The sequence below is a fragment of the Genypterus blacodes genome, unplaced genomic scaffold (genome assembly GCF_046128005.1).
Source record: "Genypterus blacodes isolate CSIRO-AG114 ecotype Tasmania unplaced genomic scaffold, CSIRO-AGI_Gbla_v1 ptg000111l_1, whole genome shotgun sequence".
Classification (NCBI taxonomy): domain Eukaryota; kingdom Metazoa; phylum Chordata; class Actinopteri; order Ophidiiformes; family Ophidiidae; genus Genypterus; species Genypterus blacodes.
In genome coordinates, this window is record NW_027466915.1 from 3,318,741 (window position 1) to 3,340,819 (window position 22,079).

Below are 22,079 nucleotides of genomic sequence, written 5' to 3' on the forward strand. Positions count from 1 at the left end.
ATTTTATTATACCTCACATGTGTCACATGCTCAGTGACTTTCTTTGAGACATTTCCTTTGCAAATGTTTTTCCGGAAACATAGAGGAGTGCAGATTCTCCCAGGACGGTTCTACCGACAACGCAATATCACATGAACATCTTGTGGGTCATGACATTAAGAGACACTGGGGCACAAACTGACCTGTATACAGCCCTCTTATCAGATTCCAGCTGGGCCTGGGGGTCAAGGGTCACGCTGACAGAGGTATTTCCTGCTGCAGAGGCTGCTGGGATATGGACCTGTGGGGTCTTGGTGTTCTGCTGAGTGGTGCCCGTCATCTGGGTACAAAACAGATGCACAAGTTACTTTTGACTTAAAGTAATAAGAAATGTGAAATTCAACATCTTGTGCTCAGATAAATTTTGATTCAGTAAAAGTAATGAAATTAAAAAACATTTACATGTTATGGAATTTTCATGTCATATTATATTTTGCAGTTAAGTTCTTTCTAGCAGACAAACCCTTTACATCACTGCTTTATTTTTCCATTTCATTCGGTGAGAGTTGTGGAGGGGTGAGCTTTCCCAAACTTTCCCTCCGGTCTCATGTACAAAACATTACAAAACCTCAAAAATTTGTGTTACTGCAGTTGCTCAATACTATGAGTAGCTCACTGGAACACAACTACATTATAATTGATAAAAATGTTTCCACGAATGACCAACATCAGGATCTGGCTTATTGTGGTTAAACACTTTCTGTTGTTTCTGTTATTTCATCTAACCCCATATGCGTAAAACAAGCTGGACAGAATATATAACAACTCTCAAAATACACAAAAATGCAATCAGCATACCACCAGCACTAATCCCAGCATTAGAAATATCCATAAAGTTGAATCAACATCTCTCAGACCTCTAAGCTTCACAAAGCCTGATTCAATGCAGGGCTGTTGTTAGTTGTTGTTGGCCTGCATCACCATCATTGCCAACATCATTGAGCTCTAACACACATCTGATTCTGACAGACTGCAAATGAATACCATATGTATCCTGACTGCATTGTTGATGCTTAAGGACGACAGCCTTGTAATGAAGCTGTTCAACTAAATGAATGCGATAGGGTTGGTTGAATAATTAAACAAGGTCTGCTGAAGTCATATATAGTACAGATTACTGTTCCGTCAAATGATAAATATTCAATTAGTACTTACTAGTTGCAGCACTAAGTCTCTGGTGTCACTTCACTGAGTGTGATAGCGCCTGAGTTATTGGAGGTATAGTTGCATTTTGATGATTCATAGTTACACTGTATTCTTCGGCCTATGTCCTCTGAACAAGCATAAACCCAGTGATGGCTCCACTGCAAAATCTGCAGAACATCCTTTGGTGAGAGAATGTGCTTAATGAACACAATCCATTCTCTCCCTCTTTCCCCCCCCCCCTTCTCACTCTGTAACAACCCCCTCCTTTTTTGAGTCAGGGTGGGGTGGGAGGAAGCTTCCAGTCATAATCCCGGCACCAAATGGGAAATAAATTAGCTTCTTCACACTTAACTAGCTCTCATTTGCATTTGCCGAGCCGCAGTCTGCGCGGTTAGGGAGCTGTCCCCTGGCACTAATCCTCTGGGCGAAAGAACACGGAGGTGGTGTGGACGTGGAGGAGGGACTGGCGGTCAGATGAACCTGCTCTTCTTCCCGTCAATGTGAAGGTCTGCAACGCCACCTCGATGCTACATTAATTATGCTGACCTGTTGGTGGCGTTGCATGTTGTGCGGAGCACCGCAGGCTGGGGCTTGACCCCTTTTTCTTCCACTTTGTTCCGTTAAACTGTTTGACATATGTACCTGTCTTGCAGTCACATCTTGATGATGATGTAAACCTCCCTCATGAGAAATCACTAGATTCATACAAAGTCTTACATTAGGGTTGTGCCACTTCATCTCATTGCAATACATTCCTCTGCTCCTTGTCAGATAGTACATTTACATACATGTTAAAACGCGTATAGCCTAAACATCATGTAAATACCATGACTGGATTCAAATCAGCATAAATCCACTATGAGTAACCCACCTAGGTTATGGAATTGTAAAACGGATTTACTTAAGCATCTAAGCGATTGTGTTAAAAGTAAGCAATCTTACCTGATAGTCTCTCCCTTATAAGTTTCAGTTACACTTTAATGTCCCCGTAGGAGAAATCGTCCTCTTCATTTAACCCCTAACCATTCGGAGCAGTGGGCAGCCAGATCTGCAGCTTTGTGTGGGACAACACTACACTAGGTCTTTAATGACCGTGCCTTGGTCATTAACTTAATGCAAATGTTTTTGATGGTGTAGGAAATTGCACCCGAGTACCAAGAGCCCAGGCAGAGAAAATGCAAACCCCACACAGAAAGGACCAAGGGACACAGGATTTGAATCCATGACATTCTTGTAAATCATGTATATTCAGCGAACAACAGAACCTTATTAATTCCATCCATGTAAACGTCTGACTCAAATCTTTGCATTAATTGTGGTACAGGAAATATGCATCTATGTAAGATGTGTTTTTGTTTTGTCAATAAAATTGTGTTAAATCTCATGTAGGATGGACTAAATATCAAGAGTCATGAGTTGAAGACAACTAGAATTTAGTGTTGTTTAGTTTATTCTTGTACAAGAGGTCACCCAAGTGGCTTCTTCTTTTCCATGTTTCCATTAAACCTGCATTTATCTCCTGAGAGTCGTTCACACCTCGGGTCAGTTGACTAATCTAGTCACATAGGAGTCATGCAATGCTTGTTGGAGAACAATTCAACCCCTAATGTTGGGATTTATACATTTAACACAGAGATTTAAACTCAATCTCCTCACACAACAGGCTGAAAATCTTCCAAAGATTAATGTAGGGCAGATGGTGCTCGATATTTGTTTCTTGGCTGAAAAACGATTTTGTCAGCCTAAAACAACATTCTGTTCTCTGAAATTTCAGTTTTCTATTATAGTGATCTCCCATAAACACATCCCTAAAGTTTACAATAATATATTATTGTATATGTACATAGTGTGCATGATGACTTTTAGGAATTATTCTTATTTGTGTTACATTCAAAGGAATATTAGTTGTTTTGTAAGTTGAACTGAGAGTTATGTAGGAGCTAAATACCGGTGAAGTTTTCTGACCTGTTGGCTCTCCTGGTACGATGGTGGAGGAACGCTCTGGGTGGCCATCATTGTCACTGCTGGTGCTGGGGACACATGTTGCATCATGGGATAGCTTCACATCGAGACTGGGGAAGACAGACACACACAATATACATGAATCCAGTGCTGACGGTGATTGTAAATTCTATTACATGAGCAACCACCAGGTGCTGCTATGATTAAATAATAGGAGATGGGATTTCCATGCTGCATCTCCCTCTCGAGCCTCTCACTCCTCTTTTACTCCTTTTCTGTTTACTCATTTATTTCAGTCCTCTGCCCCGCTGATGTATTAATATTGAGTGCTGGGGACACCGACGCAGAGCATACAAAAACAAAACTAACACAAAGTCAATCATGGAGCACTTTACAGAAATACTTTACATAGCAGCTACTTCATAATGACACCGCAAACACACCCGACTACTTGTTTACCAATTACAGACAGTTATGCTTGTTTGCTAATTACAGCTGGCTTTAAAACAGCACAACGTCGAGGAGTCACCTTGGTCGTCTGCTGGTGTTGTTGTCACCACTGTCACCAAGCCAATCAAGGGGGCTAATTAGGGCTCTTGTTGGTGGGCTAATTGCTATTGGCCAGGAACCCACAGGGCTGAGGGGCTGTACCCCGTGGAACACCGCTGTAACCATTACACCCACCCCCACTGAAGGAGCTAATTGGTTCAGGGGTACACACGCACACACGCACACACACACACACTGACAGACACACACACCCAGACCCCCTACTATCATCCCAACTTACTATAGGCAAACACAGCAGGCGCTCCATCCTGAAGCTACATATAACCTATGAGTATATGCTGCGTGAAAACTTCCTATAAATTACTTATCTGACCCGAAGCAGTTTTTCAGAGGGAAATGGCTGCTTTGATGAAAATGATGCTTCACTTTGATGAACATTTTATTTATCAAGATATTTCAGCTTGAACTTATATCAAAAAGAAATGCAGGTCCTCGTTTTGCAATTTTGCCACACCAAAGCTGATTTTTAAAGCCATATACTGTTTATACATAGACATATACACTTTTAGGCAACACATTTACATCTATTTCACAACTAGCATATCAAGTTTTACCTTCCTCAGAAAACACTATAACATGCTGTAAAGTATATGTTAAGTGTTTATTATTGCAATAAATGTTTTATGGCACATTAATTATTAAAAGCTGACCTAAAGTAAATTATGAACAATAAAGACTTAATTAGAGCTGACTAATATTTATAAAATGTTATTAACTATAAATTACAATTGGACATTCCATTCCATACTGAGTGTTGTGTTTGTTGATTATCATTTCCTGATTCCTGCATATTACCAATTATAGTTATTACGATTGTATCAACACATATTGTAACCATTTCTTCCCATGAAAGGTGGATCTTAAATAGGGACAACTCTGCGATTTATTAATGTTGACTTTATCTATGTAATATCAACAGTACAGCAGCTATTTGGCACTCACACTCCACACACAAATGTCTCGTACAACAGCCAATTGTATATAAAATCCATAAAAGCTAACATTTATATGGAACAGGAGTCTAAATTGAAAAATTGATGTTGACGTAAAACTGTAATTAAAAACAGAAAGCCATGTGAGGACTTGTAAGTACTTTTTCACAACAAATCTTAGGCCCCATCTATGATACATTATGGTGAAAATAGAAAGGAAACAAAAACACAAAATATGCCAAAGCCCGACTGGATGCATGATTTTATGCATTTGGAAAACTAAAAAATACAACTATAAATGTAACTGTATAGGATTGTAATAATAATAATAACCTCTTATATGTATCACACCCTCATACCGTATGTGCTTATTGACTACATCATCATCTGTTGTAGTGCGATGCAAACAATTAGTTCTTTAATATACTGCTTGTGAATGTTGAATGGGGGAGAGGGTTAAAATAATGTGTTACCCAGTTCATCACAACCTCCATTTCTACAATGTCCCAATCTTGAGATCATGAGATATTCTATTGGAAAAATGCCTGAGTATTACACTCACAGCCTTGCGTGACGATGAAAAGGAAGGCGTGAATGGTTTTGACCTGGAGGAAAACACTTGATTATAAGCCAGTGAAATGGAACTGGAACATCTGAGCGAAATCTTAGCAAACGGTTGCAACAGCCGTTCAGAGCTGCTGCCTCAGGAAATAAAAAATGTGCAGTAAATCCTCCTGACCACTAAAGCCAAGGATTTGATGTATCTCACTCTAAGGTTTGTGGGGTTATGGCCTTATGAAAAGGAACACTGATCATGTAATAGGTTTTTACAAGAATATTACAAGTATCACAGAAAAATTGCAAAGGAATGTTGTGGGGATACTTAAGTGACACCAACCAGAATAAAACAAATATCGCATTGTGTCCAATAACCTGACTTTATGTCAGACACACAAAAAGTAGGCACTGAAAAGGGACTTTACAGAGATCGTTCAGTTCATTCAGTCACACGTCACTATAAATCCCCTGCTGTAGTCCCCTCCTGTAGTCTAACACATCTGTGTTGAGACCTTGAGTAAAATGTCTCTCTTTGAATAGTTTTCAGGTTAGTGGTGCCAGACAGGAAGCATTGTGAACATCTCATCCTTCTCCTCAGACTCAGGACAATGCATGACAAACGTTCCCCGCCGGTGAGCTCATCCCCCCATTGAAACCCAGAAACTGGCAGAAACTGTCTCTGACTGGAAAAGTCAGCATAACTGTGCTAAAGTCACTTCTGCATCCAAAGGGCAACCACAACAGCTACCAAACATTTTCTCTTAGCAGTGTGAGATAAAGGTTTAGTTTAATTAAAAAGAACAAATGATGCATTCCTTTGGAATTTCACCTAATTTTGTAGTGTAATGTAATCAGCAGTATGGGTTGAATATTGCTAAATTTGCAAAGACTCATGCTTGTGGCAAACTCACAGGTTCTGAAAACCTTTTCATTATATTTTACTTCTGTATTAAGATACAACGCATTTCAATTTACCTACTTACACACCGTGTTGGACACACCAGTACATGCAGGTACAAGGCCAGCAAGCGTTCACATTCAGTTTTCACATTCTGCAAGAGATCAGGAATTGTAATGCCTCAAAGACAGCTTGTTTTCACTTGGTGTGCACAGTGGTGCGGTCACCAGAGAGAATAGATGTGGATCAATGTGTTGTTGTGCATTGCAGCAGTTTCAGAACATCCCCTTAAATGAAAACTAGAGCATGGAAATCAGCATAATGAAGCGAGCAGCACCTCTGCACAAACCAAAACAACCAAGTGCAATTTCACCAACAAGCCACAAGCGTAGAACAGAGGAATAGCGACCAGAGAGGCATGTGGGCTATTTATGGGAAAATAATCTTCCCACTGTAAATAATTTGCAACAATAACATAATTTCCATAGTTTTCTATTGTTTTGATTCACTGTCCATATTTCCAGAGTCAATTGGAGTAACACAGGGTGCTTCAAATAGTGCTGTTGGTTTGAGAACCACTAGTATGCTATCTCCCTGTTAAGTTTTATTCTCAACCTAAGTAATAAAAAAATAAATGCAAAATTTGCATATTTGCGGTGTGTATGCATGTCCTTGCATTGTGTGTGATGCTTGTTTGTGTGACAACTTGTGTCCTGATTGCTTCTTCTGGTTTCTGTTTCTCCTTCCAACTGGTATCAGCTGAAAGGCATCTCTCCTCTGTTATCAGTTCTCATTTTAATTGCAAATGCAGCAAGCGTGTTAGTGATTAAATGGAAAATTGCACATTAATTGATGAGACTAAAGATAAGGCTATTCCAATTACTGCACAGTATTTTAGGCGGCCTCTCAAGTTTCGCCATCCCTCGAGGAATGAGGCACCTTACGCCAAATTTGAGAGAGCAATCGTGCATCCATAAATATACACATACACACACATAAGCATGTGCAAACATACACAGCATACTTTGGTTGCTGAAGCATTGAGGTACATGAGAGAACACAGCAAAAACACCAACAAACAAGACATTTAATTTCAACTGTCAAATTAAACACCTAATAAAACCTGCCTCCTGAAACCATAACAATAATTGTTGACTCAAACCTCTTGAAAAACATCTTGAAACAGTCAATACTCCTCCATCTGCCACCCAAAGGTGTACAGTTACACAGTATGTTGTAAAATTCATTTTGAAGACAAATGACATGTTTGTCCCTCAACAAAGGCCTGTGAATTATTAGAGAATTCATATTGTGCACCAATTGAAAAGTGCCTGTAGTCACAATCAAAATTCAGAAGCGAACAAGAAATGGAAAATGAGAAGTAGGGAGAACATTATTCCAACAAACATCAAAGGGTTTTGTAGTCGTACTCTTTCATTGGAATTCTCTGCTGTGAGAAATACCTCTTTTCAGTTTCCAATATCATAGAATTCGCCTCTGTTGTATGTGTGTGAGGTTTGTGTGTGCCGTTACAGTAGTTTCACCTCGTTTACTAGCTGGCATTGAAATGAAAATCTATATATGGTCACATATGATGTGATCACTGCCTCTGGCCTCCGACCATGTCCTAAGTCTTCTTCTCATCTGCTCTTCTTTGAAAGTAAATGTAATATACAGCACACCTCTATCATCAAATGTGAAATGGGAATGTGTCCCGTTTCAAAGCAGAATAAAAGGCAGATGATCCTCTTTGCAATTTAAACACCAAAGAAGCGAGTGCATGTGTTGGAAACACTCCTGGCACTACAGATCGTGACAGGCAGGGGGTTTACTCACATGTATAAAGTGTGAATGGGTTGTAAGGAACGAGAGCAGACTTGAGGTAGACAATCCAAAGTTAGACAGAGCCTTTCTCTGTTTATCAGAACCTCACTGACGCCACTGTCAGACTGAATAACAACACAGTGAGTCAAGGTGCCAAAGCCAACACATTCACACAAGTTCGCACAGCGATAATGAATTCAATCTTCACGTGTAAACAGTCTGTCTGTGATTTGGGTGTGTGATTCAACTAAGACTTGGAAACCGGAGACATAGCTGATGCAGGACACAACTCACCGTTACCACCAAAACTGAAACCACGTGATGACTGGAGTGGATGCGGTAAAATGTGCATTTTTACAACCCAACATGCAACCAGACACACAGACATACACACACAAAGGAACACTCTTCATCCCAACTTGTAATATAATTGCCATAAATAGAATAATTTGTCCACAGTAAGACTCTCAGCTTTATATTAAACATATTTAGGATTGATGACGTGCATTTTGTAGTTAATTTGTTATAGATGGTTTTCCTACGTTTGCATTTGAAGTACTGGTGTTTTGACGCTGTTAGTCATTGGAAGGATGCACTGCTGTGTCTGTTTTGTTGATGCATGGAAGGAAATTGCTATGCAGTGCGTAGGGTTTGGATGTATCTGTCATAAATATTGACGGCTCATAGGATCCATGTGGATTCAACTCTAATTAAGGCGGTGATCACAGATTAAAAACAAAGCATGCTGATGTATATTTTTTTTCTTTTTCAGTTAGTATTGATTACGAACCAGGCTCGCGTTGACAGCTTTAACATAGTGGTAGTTTCGTACATTAATCTCAACAACAAAATTTAGGCCAGTGTGTTTTCTCTCAGAGAAATAACTGTAATCTCCAAGGTGCCAATTTCTTAAAAACAGCACCAGTTTGATCCACTTCTCAAAATCCCAAAGCTATCCATAAATAAAAGCGTGTGCATATTCATGAAAACATAGACGGCATATCATAATGTTACACTCAAGGCGAGATATAAATACAGTCTCCAAACATATTTAACCTATTTTGACTTTTTGTACATTTGATATGCATTTATTGTTTTTGTTTATTTAACATACAGCAGATGTATCCATGCAGGAGGAAGCCTCTAGAGTGGCCTTCTTCTTGCTGTAAGGATCAGTGCCGATATCATTTGCACATTTTACCATCAAAATCTCATTTAATCTGTCTTGTTTGAGTTTGTTGGTTAAGAGGTTGACCTGAAGATGCAATGAATAAGATTTAGAAGTGGGCATGTCACCTTGGTCAGATATTATTCATCTTGAGGCCCTGACTCATCGGTATGTGAGGAAGATGAATAAATAAATCAGGTGTTTTTGAATATGCGCAGGATCTAATCATGGCCTCATTGTCAAGCCTGATTTACAATGCAAACACCAGCAGGCGAGGCCTTGATGGTTTGGAGTAAAATGGTGGAGGGAAGGGCGGTGTGGTAATGAGATTGGGGAAGGGGGGGGTGGGTCTGTGTACACATTCGGGGTCCGACTTTCAGATACACAGAAATCGGAAAACACACAGATCAGAGCGCAAACACCCTGCACACGGGAATGGGCATGCATACAAACATAGGCATGTATATTAATGCACCAACACTAAACACAGAGATAGCAAAGCTTCGACCAGTGACCAATATCGCACACACTTTCTCCCCCTCGCTCTAACACGCACATATTTATACACACACATTGTTACACACAAGTACATTCATAGCCAGAGGCAAAGATACGCTCACCAGTCGTCTTAGGGCTACAAATCCCCCCCGGCTAATATGAGCTCCACACATACGGCAGCCAGGACCCCGGTCCACACTCCCAGACCACCTCATTAACCTGAGCCAGCAACCCTCACTCTGCCCAGACGCACAACACTCCCATCACCAACCCACACTTCCAATTCGGACGGGTATCATTTATTCATCTGCTCTTGTTGATTGGACTCCTGCTAGTCCGCAAGACAGATAACACAGATCTGAAGCAGAGTGGAGGACATCGCAGCATTGTGGTGGACTTTGTCTCTGTGTTCAGCCAAAATCACTGTGGAAGATGTGGTGGATTGATGTTGACAATGTGAATGAGAGGTTTATCTCAAGTGTGAGACTCCAGACACAATTTTAAATCTCTGCAGTGTTCTGGAAGTATAGATGTTATGTAACTACATCTTAATTTACTCAAGTATATAGGGTTGTACATGACTATTTACGTTTTTATTTCATCTTTACTACATTTCAGACGATATTATGGCACCTTTAACCCCACTACAGTTAGTGTTCATTATTTCACCCCAAACCCTGTCTAACGTCGAAGCCGTTCACACTGTGAAAACTATGAATCTTGAATTTTGGAGACTCAAGAGATGGAATATTTTGATTGTTTTTGATGCATTAACAGTAGCATGTACAAAGTACAAGATACATTATGTTATATCAATATCTATGATCGCAAGTGCTGTAATAGAGAGCAAAATATGTTGAATGAAACACAAAAAGAAAAAGGGGACCATTCCTGTGGTGAATGTGAATGTGTGGTGAATATTTTGTAGCCTTTTATCAATCCAGTAATGAAGTCAGACATTTCACATTAGATACAGTAGCATGCAATCTTTTGTTACATGCTGTTTTTTAGTCTTATACTCAGCTGGGTATATTCAGTGGGGGCCAGGTAATTAAGTGATCAGGAGCGAGAGTCAGCTAGAAACAAACTCAAACGCACAAAACCTGTGGTCTCAGAGCCTTAAGGCTGCCAAAGCAACTTCATCCTTCTGCTGCTTCTCACGGCAATGAAAAAGAATTTGCAAATAAACACATACATGACAGAGAAATGTCTGTATGTTGGGATTAATCACTTTAGATCAACATAGATGTGGTCATATAAATTAGAGAGAGAGATGATGCCGACAACAGATTTGTACTTGGGTGTTATTCTATAGGTCAAATGTACATCTGTCTGTTACAGCTCTTATACGTGGTCCTTACAAAGACTGCACATGCATTTATATGGTAAATAAATTAAATAAAGGCTTGCCAGACCAAGAAGTCCACTCTGTTTAATGTAATGTAATGCAATGCAGTGTTATTTAATGTTAACAGCATATTAACATTATGTGAGTAACACTTAATATAATTGATTAAATACTTGTTTGGAATGATATCAAGACTCACACTTAAGTAAGAAATGCAGTGTAAATACAGTATTGACTTTGGCTTGTAGGGTTCTGGCTCCTTTTGCTCGTGATTCGACTCGATTCTCACACAATTCCTCTTACTTGTCCTTCCAATGACATTTCATGCATGGACTAAAATGTATAACCTTTGCAGCAGAGTCTTTCATACTCAACTTCTTAATGAACATCCTCCATGTATTCAAATATGCCCCAGAGCCATAATGAAGTTACAAGAATTTCCCTCGGGTATGACAGTTTGCAGGATTCATTGCTTTCTTTCTAACTGCTGACAATAGCATCAGTGCCTCACTCTGACTTCAATTCTTGTTTTCTTTGTATTTATGCAAATGCTTGTTTGGATATTACAAATTCCGATTTGATTGTGTTCTTTCCTGCTTTTTAAAATTAAAGTCTCAAGTAAAGTGGATGGTGGTATAACTACAGTATTTTTGTATTTCCCTAAGGACAGGTGGTTTGCATGCAAATAACCTTATTAGCATAGCTAAAAGCCCTTATTATAATTAGGTGTTTTTTTTCTGATGAGGCAAAATACATAAAGCAAAGATGAAAAAGATCTCAGGTAAGTTATTTTACCATCTGAGTGTATTTTTTTTAACTTATTTCCCATTTAAATAGTGAGCAAGGTAAATCCAATTCATTATCGCACCACACCGAAACCTTTGTGTCTTCTTTAATTAAAATAAAGTCGAGCATTTATTGTTGCCTCTTGGTTTTTGGTGTCAGCTATACTATAGCCTGAAATGGCAGTGTGGGCTTTGGCTACAATGAGGTCGAAGCAGCAGAGCAACAGAGAGGATGTAAACAAGTCACAGGACAGGCCCAACAGAGTGCACAGTCTCTGTCAAAGAGTAAGGTGACATCCCCGAGAGGTTTGCACTCCACCGCCAGTGAGTCTTCCAGGGTTTCATGTGGCCTGGCAGCAGATTTTCAGTTGTACAAGTTATTTTTGCCAAATTATTTGCCAAACTGGATCATTCATAAGCACTGGATTGGATATTTAACGGGTAATTAAAACAGAGCACAGTTAACAGACTACCTACAGATGGGTATTAAATACTGTATTATTCATCAGATATTAAAAGTCAGAAACAAAAACAACTGAATTCCAATTAAACTGAGTATTTCAAATCAATTTCTCTTTTTTAGAATCAGTGCAGAGATCAACCTGACTCACTGATCCTCTCACATACAACATAAAACCCTGCAACATCCAAGTAAATGTATAAAATATGAAGCCAGTTTCCCACTGGCTGCAGCACAAACATACCAGCATGGAGGCTGCGGCACACTCCTCCATCCTCCTACATGAAAACATCATAATAGGAACACAGACATGCTCCGCTTCATACATGATGCACACACGGTGAACATCACACCGACCAAATGGTTGTCGTAGTCGCTTCAGTGAACTTATTTTTGTTTCAGCTCTGTCATGGATAAATTTACACAAACTGGTGCTGCATCATTTCCTAAAACAAACACACACATGCACACACTCAGGGGAAGAAGGTGGGTGGAGAGTGCCAACGCTGCGCTCCCCTCCACCAACAAAAATAGCACCGCACTGTATGGAGGCTCAGAAGCAGAGACAGGAACGTGGATGAGCTGACATTTAGTGGATCTATTCATTAGGTGTTGTAGGTGTAGAGATCATCTGTGGCGAACCCACAGCTCCACACTACCATCTCATCCAGACGAAATGAGCACGTGTCATAAACACGTTTATTATATACGGTTTCATTAATTGCAAACTGATTTATAGTGTCAAACATCTTCCATTGAAATCAAACACTTTCAACATCCAGATTAGGAAACGCGGAAACAGAAGAGAGGTGGGTTACTGAGGAGAGTTGAGTCGATGTTTTATTTAGGCCTTCTACTGAAAAGCCTCATGGATATTTTAGTACGACAAAGTGTGTCACGTGCACACACGTTTGTTCTGTGAGATCCATTCAGTTTAGTTCAGCCAAATCCGAGAAGGTATTTTGATGTTGAACGGTGAAGCGAAGCAGAATGCTAGCATCGTGTAGTGACACACGTGGCAGGAGGAGCATTTCCTCTGCTAAGCTGATAACCATCAGAGCACCCAAGGTAGAAAAATTCAGGTTGAAATTGGAACGGCCAAGCTCACAGAAAGGAAATGTAATCTACAAGAGTTTCCCCGCTGAATCCTTTCCAGACGCTTTGCTCTCCTCTTTCCATCTCCCCGCCTTCAGTCCCCTTCTTCATCTGCTGTCATGTTTGCTGGCACATACAATGTGCAGCTTATCTGCTATTGCATCGGCAAGGATCTTTTTTTTAAATGGATACCTCCTTATCGCAGTGCAAGTGAGTGCCATCCGTGTCACTCCGGAACAACTTTAGCTACTGGTAGGGCGACGTGACTCACAAGTGAATGGCACGAGACACAGTGCTGGGCCAAGGAAGACAGACCCTATATTTAAGGACTACAAAATGGAAAAACCTTCATTATACATGCCAGTCTTGAGGCTTGAGTTGTCACGGTGAATCTTGTTGTCAATTCAAACGTTGATGTTGAAAACAGCAACATTTCTACAGCATGTTGTGGCCAACCATTATTTTCTACCAGAAAAAGTGAGTCAGTGTATAAAGATTAGATTAGAAGATTTAATTACTGTGCATTATTCTCACTATGATTGGAGGGTGATGTCGGTTAAGTCTGCACATAGCATGTTGGGAAGTGGGCCCATGTCAGAGTAAAAGCATTCTGCACCAAAAGAAAATTGAATTTTTTAACTAACAAAGAATCAGTGACCGGCGTTAAGGACTGTACTTTCATGACGGTCCCTTACTGCAGGGGACGGATTACTGAGCTGTATACAGTATATCTGAGTGACAATGGTGAAAATGTATGCATGACTGCTTGTGCCATGTCAGCAGAGATAAGATGACAGAAGGGATTAAAGGCATCATACCACTCTAATGTAAAAAGAAAGTTCACTGCATCACATTTGGCTCACACACCCGCATATCCAATCTCTTCAGGCAAAACACGCTGCATTTTGGTGCGACTGACTTCCTCACAAGCCCCAACAGGGAAGTGGGTAGGATTAGTGAAGTTTCCCCAGTACGCTGCAGGCACACTACCCATCTATAATTTCGAGCGCTCCTTGCTTTTTGTGATTTGGTAATTATATGTTGCCAAATTGCAATTTTCGATTTGAACTGATTAATTGAACAGCACTAATGTGTGTTAAAGCAGGAAGAATTACATGAATAGAGTACAAATGACAAAAAAATGTGTGCTATAGTCAGACTGGTTAGGGATAATTGGTATGGTTACTAATCCCTGCAAAGCAAACACAATCAGCTTTATGGGCAGTCATGAAAACAATACCATCAGGGCAAGAGCTACTCTTTAATAACAACAAAAACATTTTTCTTCTTTTGTCTTCCACCTGCAAAAATGTAAACCAAGATAATTGCTGATGATGCTAATACAAATGTACCCATGTGTTTGCCAAACATGCTGGAGGTTCAGTCTTCATTTAACAATCAATGATCATAATTTATCATTTTAAAAGCTTGCAAACTTTCCTTTTTGGTTCAATTTCTTCCTTCAACCGTGGTTACTTTATTGCACGTCTGCCTATTATTAAACTTAAGTTAAGGTAAGTCCTCATTTCAAGTTGACTGCTTTTACTTTATGAAATGTTAAATGATGCCACAGAAACTTCCATCATGCGTTTTCAAGTAGATGAGTCAGAAGTACTTGTAAGGAATTACTTGTTTCTGTATAACTTCCTTAAAACTGTTCAAAAAACTATTCATATACAATGTAGAACTGAAAATAGCAATGCTGATGTTGCAAGACTTCTTTTTACACTAGGAAGCAGCAGCAGCAGATCAATCAATAGTCTATTCAGAAACTCTCTCTCTTCTTTAGAATGACAACAGATGATATGCCTATAATCTATCAATCACCTACTTGTAAATCATAGTTTCGATCTGTAAAAGCCCCGCAAAATGCCCTGTAAATCTGGCCCCAGGTATCAGTGAAAAAGATTTATAAACACTAAGAAGAAAACTAAAGGGAAACAGTGATGTTTCAGTCATACATCATATTCCAAATTTTACACAGTAAAAGAACCTTCAGAGTTTGAGGTGCAACAATTATTGATTTTTTATCATCTACATAAGATCAGAGTTCATTGGGTCACTGTAAAAAATATATGATTCCCCAATTTATAAGGCAACAGTACAACCATATGCCTATGCAAAGTCACTTATTGTATTCATGTGAATTAAGTTTTAAAGTAACAACATCAAGAGTCACTGCTCAGGTAAGACCCAAAGGAAATCTGGGTTAACTCCTATTGTGCTACTTAAAAGCAAGAGCTTTAAATTGACTTTTCGCATCAAATGAACATTTATGACTGATATGTGCACAATTCCAAGGGACTGATGATCATCTCACTGCACCTGAGACCCATATTTAGTATCACTTTAGAGAAATGTACCTCAACCAAATTTACAAACAAGGCAAATTACCCCCTAGGACGTAATATTCATAATATTAGATTCTCTGTCTAACTTTTCAACAAGTAGCTAGGCTTGTTTAGAATTATCTTCGAAATATAAAGTGTCGAGAGAAAATCATGACCACTTCTTTGGATTCTGATCCCCAAGGCACTACGGCTGATGTTTCAGTTTAAATGCTCCCGAAATTCTGTGCACTGAAAATTGAAAATGTTTGATGAAAACGAAACTGAAATAGCACTTCAAATGTACCAAAGAGTCTGCTGAGGGTCCTGTTGCACACACCCCCACCCCAAACACACACACAAACACACATTCTCCTTCAAAATGAGATTAGCAGAAGGGAATATTTGAGGAGAGCGGTGGGGGATTAATGAGAAGGGATTAGCAGGTGGATGCCTCTTTCTCTGTATGTGTGCGTGTGTGTGCGAGTCTGAGTGTGTATTAGTAGAGTTGGCCACTTTAGCACTCTGATGGAGAATGGAGAGCAGTGAGTTTGTGTTGGTGGGGCAAATCAGGCAGGAGTCTGTAAAAAAAGGGGGCCTATGGACGGGAGACCCAGACAGCACTGAGGAGTGACAGGCCAGGCTAGCATGTACAACAGGCTCAGCCAAGGTAACAGCAGGGCAGTCGGTTTAAGCATTCAGGGCAGTTAGTTCAGATAGGTGACATCTGGGAATGTAGTTAGGTAGACACATGGATGCTATTTGGTTGGATATATTGAGTATCATTATCTACAGTAGAACCAATGTTTTAAATCTTTAGGATAGCAGCAAAGACAAAAGCACTTTCCAAAACCACTTTCAATTACCTTGCTAGAGTTACTACAAGTACAACAGTGTTAACAATCAACTCTTGATCTTGCTATCAAAGCTAAATCTGCTCTTAGGTAAACATTTCCTTGTTTGGCTTCACATTAGAAGCTTTCTACCCACAAACCAGTGGGTTTTTGTGAAGCAAGCACTGATTTTAAGATTCTAGATGAACTGGAGATTGCTTGTGTTTAAAAACTGGCTTTGGTACATCAAGTTATCGACTATTTTCCAGTGCCTTCTTGTCTCACGATCAGTGTTAAATACTGAAGGGAGGAATGGAACAAGAAGAAGAATGCACCGCTCAAGAGCAGCAGGGAACACCAGCTTATCGCAGTTTTGCGCAAATAACACTTTACTGTGTCATTTGTGATGTGTGAAAAACAAACCTGGGCAGCATGCGCTCCCATCACAGTTCGAAATGGTACAGGTATCCAAACTGTATGGAAAAATGGCATATGTGACTGAGCGCACAGTCTAAATGAGACAGCACCGAAGTCGATCTAATGTTGTTTGCACTGTTTAGAAAGCAGCTGTCCAAGGTCATGAATTTGCATACCACCAGATCCAACACTGTAAATTATCACAGAACTGTGAAAAGCTGCTTGTATCTCATCAAACCAAGCTGTTTATATATTGCCGAAAGCTGCCAGAGGTTGCTCCGATACCATCAAAACTGTAGAATCAAAAGCTGTTAAGTGGCCTGTAGATAAAACTCAGAAACAGCATGATAAAGCTTGGGTGCCATCAGAAAGTGTTTTGACAGATAATCTCCCCATATACAGGCTGCCGGCAGACACAGATCCAAAAGTGAAAGGTATCTAGAAAAGAAATCGAGCAGAAGGGAACAAACAGACAATGAAGTGGAGCTGGAGACATTGGAGATGAGAACACCAAATAATGAGGCCAACACCAGTGGTGTTTGCTGCTCTTGGCTGGACAGCCTCTGTTTGTCTTAGTGTCAGGGGCAAAGAGAGTCGGCAGCCAAATGGAATTCTTGGAAACACCAAACAAACCCATATTAAATTTCCTCTGAAATGCTAAGGGGAGAGGTATGGGGCATGGGTGGCAGAGAGTGAAGGGTGGGACTGAAGTGGACAGAAGCGACAGCGACAAAAGGAGAAAAGGGAAGGAGAGAAATAAGGCTTAAAATAAATATAGCTTAAAATAAAGGGAAAGTGCCCAAATGGAGGAGATAGATGAGGAGAGAGACAGCATGCATACTATGGGAAGGACATAGGAAGAGTGGAGGTAGAAACGGGGTGTGCAAGGTAGAGAGGTAGAGGTGGAGGCAAGGAAAGTAAGGCCGGGGTTATACACTAAGTTCCAACAGGAGAAGAGCACTACAGAATGCATACCTCTGCCAAGGCCAAACATGTCTGAGAACATTTCAGTCCCCCAAGGGATCCTCTATGTGGATCTACACCAGATCACACAAAATTGGTACATTTCCTTTGTATGCCTAATTTGTTGTTCTCGTTTCTGCACTGGTTTTTGAAAACACTAGCCAGAATAAAAAATTAATTATAAAAAAAAAAAAAAAAAAAAAAAGTAAAAAAACATATCTCGCAATGATAAAGAAAGAGAAAATTCCTGGATCCGGATTCAGAATCTCCAAAACTAAACTATGAAGGAAATTTTACTTGTGAAAGTAGCGTGATGGAAACCATGGCAACAACGAAGTTGGCACATGAAGCCAATAAAGGAATCTCTCCAGAGATTTCCCACCCGTGTGAATTTTGCAGCTACTGCATTTTGCAAGCACAGTGTGTTAATTGTAGATGACATGCACAACCAACACAGGATACCTACAGTAATGTCAAATATAAACCTTGGCTGTAGCATAGAGACATACTAGCCAATAAAATGGGACTACTGTCTTGTATATTGAAGAAACGTGTGAATCTCGATCAACAACAACACAGAGCTGCAGGTGCATCAATAATAACCCTCCTTGTGGAGAATGTGTGCTTGCAAGACGTTGTCAGTCAGAGCTACAGTCCATGAGGGTATGGGTTTGCTTGTACTATAGCCATGCATTCTCTCTCTCTGTTCCCCCACTCTAGCCTGAAAGGACATCTGGAGCGCATTAAAGCACTAAGGACATTGGATCTCCCCAGAGCGGCGGACTGGATGGGTGGCCCGCTGCAGTCGCCTTTCAGCAGCAGGCCCAGCCCTACCTGATTGATAGAGGGAGCCTCACACACACTTAAAAGTCACACACACAGACAAATCCCACACGGCTGAAATAGAGCACAGACCACAGGAACATTGGTGGTACTATTAACATGGATTACATGTACCGTATAGGGGAATGGACATGTGTACTTCCACCTTTCATTCTATATAGCTTGGCCTATCAATCAAGTATTGGGTACTTCAGTATGTAAATGTGTAAACCACAGTGCACACTTCACACTTTTACAATGTTTCATCACACATTATGAGTGAATTTAAAGCTACTGTGACATTTAATATAATACATGTTTGTACTGAAGTAATCTGTGAACATTGTGGCTTGGTTTTCTTGACATATAGTACAGTATGTAAGTAATACTGGAACAAGAACACAACTCCGTCATTTATAGAAAACAGCAGTACATTGATGCTAATCAAAGCTGATCTTGTTTCCCAGAATTGTAAAAAAGTAATTTCTATAAGATTTTCCAGCAGATGCTCTCCATGTGATGAGAAAATACAAATTTTTTTCAAAGGAGGGAAGTTCAAAGAATCTCCTCACTTCCAGTAAATTGCTTTGCCTGATTTGCCATTTCAAATAAATTGCAGTGTTGGCCAAAATTTGCAATTCACAGGAAGTCGTCCTCTCAGCCACACAGAAGAGGTTAATCCATATTTCACATTTGAATATAAGATGGAAGCAGAGAAAAGGGAAGGAAGAGCAGATAGGTAACTCTACGCCAGGAGATGAGGAGAGGAAGGGGGGCAACTGAGGGAGTGGAGAAAAGGCGAGAGAATGGGAAGAAACAGGCGTCATTTAGAGTAAATGGCATCCAAAAACCCTCTCCAATTATCTTTGCCTGCCATGCCAGTGAGACTGACTTAATTAAAATGACTTGAGAGGGAGGGGAGAGAGGAAGGAGCTGCCAGTGATTGAGGGGGCAGGCAGGCGACGTATCTGCACTGAAACACAAAGCTGAGGCATCGTGCAGGCTGTCGACCACTCTCCCTTTTCAATTCTCGACTTCAAAAGAGAATAAAGAAATAATAATAAAAAAAGAGAGAGGAGGCTCTCACCATTCGAAGCCATGTAATTGTGCTATTTAAATCCTACATTTTTTATCATTGTTAGAATATTGGGGGGCTGGGGGGGTTAGGTGGGGGTGTAGGGATGTATGAAAATGGATAATAAAACAATTTTTTGTTCTTTCCTGAATCCTTCCCTTTTAATCCTCCAGCCGTTTTCTGAGAAAAACCTCTGACAGTGACCTTTTCGCATGAGGTCTGTTTCTATGGAAACAACGTCCAGCCCCTCTATGTTTGGTGTTCTCCTGTCACCGGTCAGCTCAACTTGTGACTAAGAGGAAGGATACATCACATTTAAAGATTTGTCCATCTGTCTTTTATTTCATGTTTCCACACGTCCACACTTCTTAAGGCCTCAAGAGAGGCAGCATCAGCATGTATGAAGTTAAAGATGTGACTGTAGAATCATTCTGACTGTTCACACATGGAAACATCTTCACGAACCTAAAGTGTCACAAAAACAAAACTCAAATGCATTTTAACTATATTAAGAAACGTATTCTGAAAATATATATTTCAGAGAATCAAAACTCCACAAATCTTTAAATTTATACAGCCTATAAAAGTCTTCAGCCAAGGGTTTTTAGTTCTCCTCCTTAGATTACTGTAATTGTGCTTTTCAGTATCAAATTGGAAGAAAATTAATCTCAGTGTGTGTAATAGGATAAATAAGATCAATTATAACATAAATGAATGACAATGTTAAAACAATGTTATATAATTGTATACAATTCTTCAATGATAATGTGATTTTAACTTTCATACTTTCTATTCATGTGTTTAAAGCTTTTACTTTGAAAGGTCTCTGCTAAGCCATTGAAGGGTTAACTAACTTTTGCATCGCCATCTATCTATCTATCTATCTATCTATCTATCTATCTATCTATCTATCTATCTGTCTGTCTGTCTGTCTGTCTGTCTGTCTGTCTGTCTGTCTGTCTGGCGGTCGATCAAGAGCGAGGTTGTTTCTAAGTAGTTTTGGAGCTCACCGTCACACATAGAAGTGGATTTAAATTCAGCTTGCACAAAAGTATGTGCCAATGTCAATAAAAAAAGCCCTTCTTCTCCATCCACACACACACACATTCACACTCCTCTAACACCTTGATCAGCCAATATAAGTGCTCATGTGTCACAGCTAACACCTGTTACTGCGCTTTTGTCTTGCAAGCTTATTGTAATGGCCTGTGCAGGATTTCTCAGTAAACAGAACAAAAACTCAGACTGTTTTATGAAATGTGTTCGGCCAGAATGTTGGTGGGCGCTATAATTTAAAGTTTTTAAGTGTGAGAACATATAGGATACTTGCCAAGATTGAGCAACCACTGCATTGATATAGTGTACATTGGTTGGAAAGTTTGCAAAAGACTGTTGGTGCCTTTGTAAAGAATTTAAGTGCTGTCTTTCAACAGTCATTTAAATATCTTGACATTTTAGCAAGCACAGCTTAAATGCATTTATGATTCTCAAAAATACATTTTCAATTTAACTCATCTGAAACAATAGGTTGATGGTTAAGGCCATGCTTTTAAAGAGTAAAATATTAGTATGTACCAGATTTCCAATGGTTATTACATTTGATTAGACACAGTCTGAGAGGTTTGGGGTGTAAAGGTGAAGGAATGAGAGACAGGAGGGAGTATGTGTGCTTGTGAGTGGAAGAGAGAGGGAGAGAGCGGGGGTTGAGTTAGCATGACAACCGCTATTTTGATGGGGCCGAAGCCAAGTATCTCCACATATCCTCTTTCCCTCTCCTATTCATCCCCCGTACACCCTTCTTTTCCATCCACAGAGCCCTCCTTCTCTCCTCCCCTCTGTCTTCTTTCTCCTTCTCACCGCTGATCTGTCTCCTTTCTTCCTAAACTCGCATTCTTCTCCTTTCACTCATCTCTACACACTCCCCCTCCTTCCCCGTTTCCTTTTTCCCCCTTTTCTCGACGTGTCTCGCCCTGCTTGGGGAGCGTCACATTCCCCTGTGTTGAGCTTAGAGCATAGTTAAGAGATGAAAAAGCGAGAAAGAGAGAGAATATTAATCATATCAATAAGGTTTTAGTGCGTATGTTATTTGCTGGTTTGGGGGAAAAAGACACTTCATGCAGTGCCAATAGTCAACTGGCCGAGACACTAAAGTGAGGATGGACTGCATATCCTTGACCCCAAAATTCAGCTTCTCACTGACTAGGTTGTTCCCGCTCACACACACAGTCCACCATAGACACACATACTGTACACACACGCACACAAACACACACAAACACACACCACACATCTCAGCTCCAGTTGCCAGGGAGACCGCCATACCAGGGCTCTGACCCAGGAGGTTTGGGACTGTTTTTCA

At 40.1% G+C, this 22,079-nt stretch overlaps 1 protein-coding gene across 1 annotated transcript in view; it reads right to left on the minus strand.

The window, feature by feature from the left end:
• The window catches only part of LOC143009158 (homeobox protein PKNOX2-like), an 85,228-nt gene that overhangs the window by 30,090 nt on the left and 33,059 nt on the right, over positions 1 to 22,079 (minus strand). Inside the window, exons 3-4 of the mRNA XM_076161171.1 lie at positions 3,151 to 3,257; positions 183 to 319 (exon numbers count right to left, since the gene is read on the minus strand). Of these exons, the coding sequence (XP_076017286.1) occupies positions 183 to 319; positions 3,151 to 3,237 (224 nt within the window). The 5' untranslated portion in view covers positions 3,238 to 3,257. The remainder of the gene's footprint in view (positions 1 to 182; positions 320 to 3,150; positions 3,258 to 22,079) is intronic.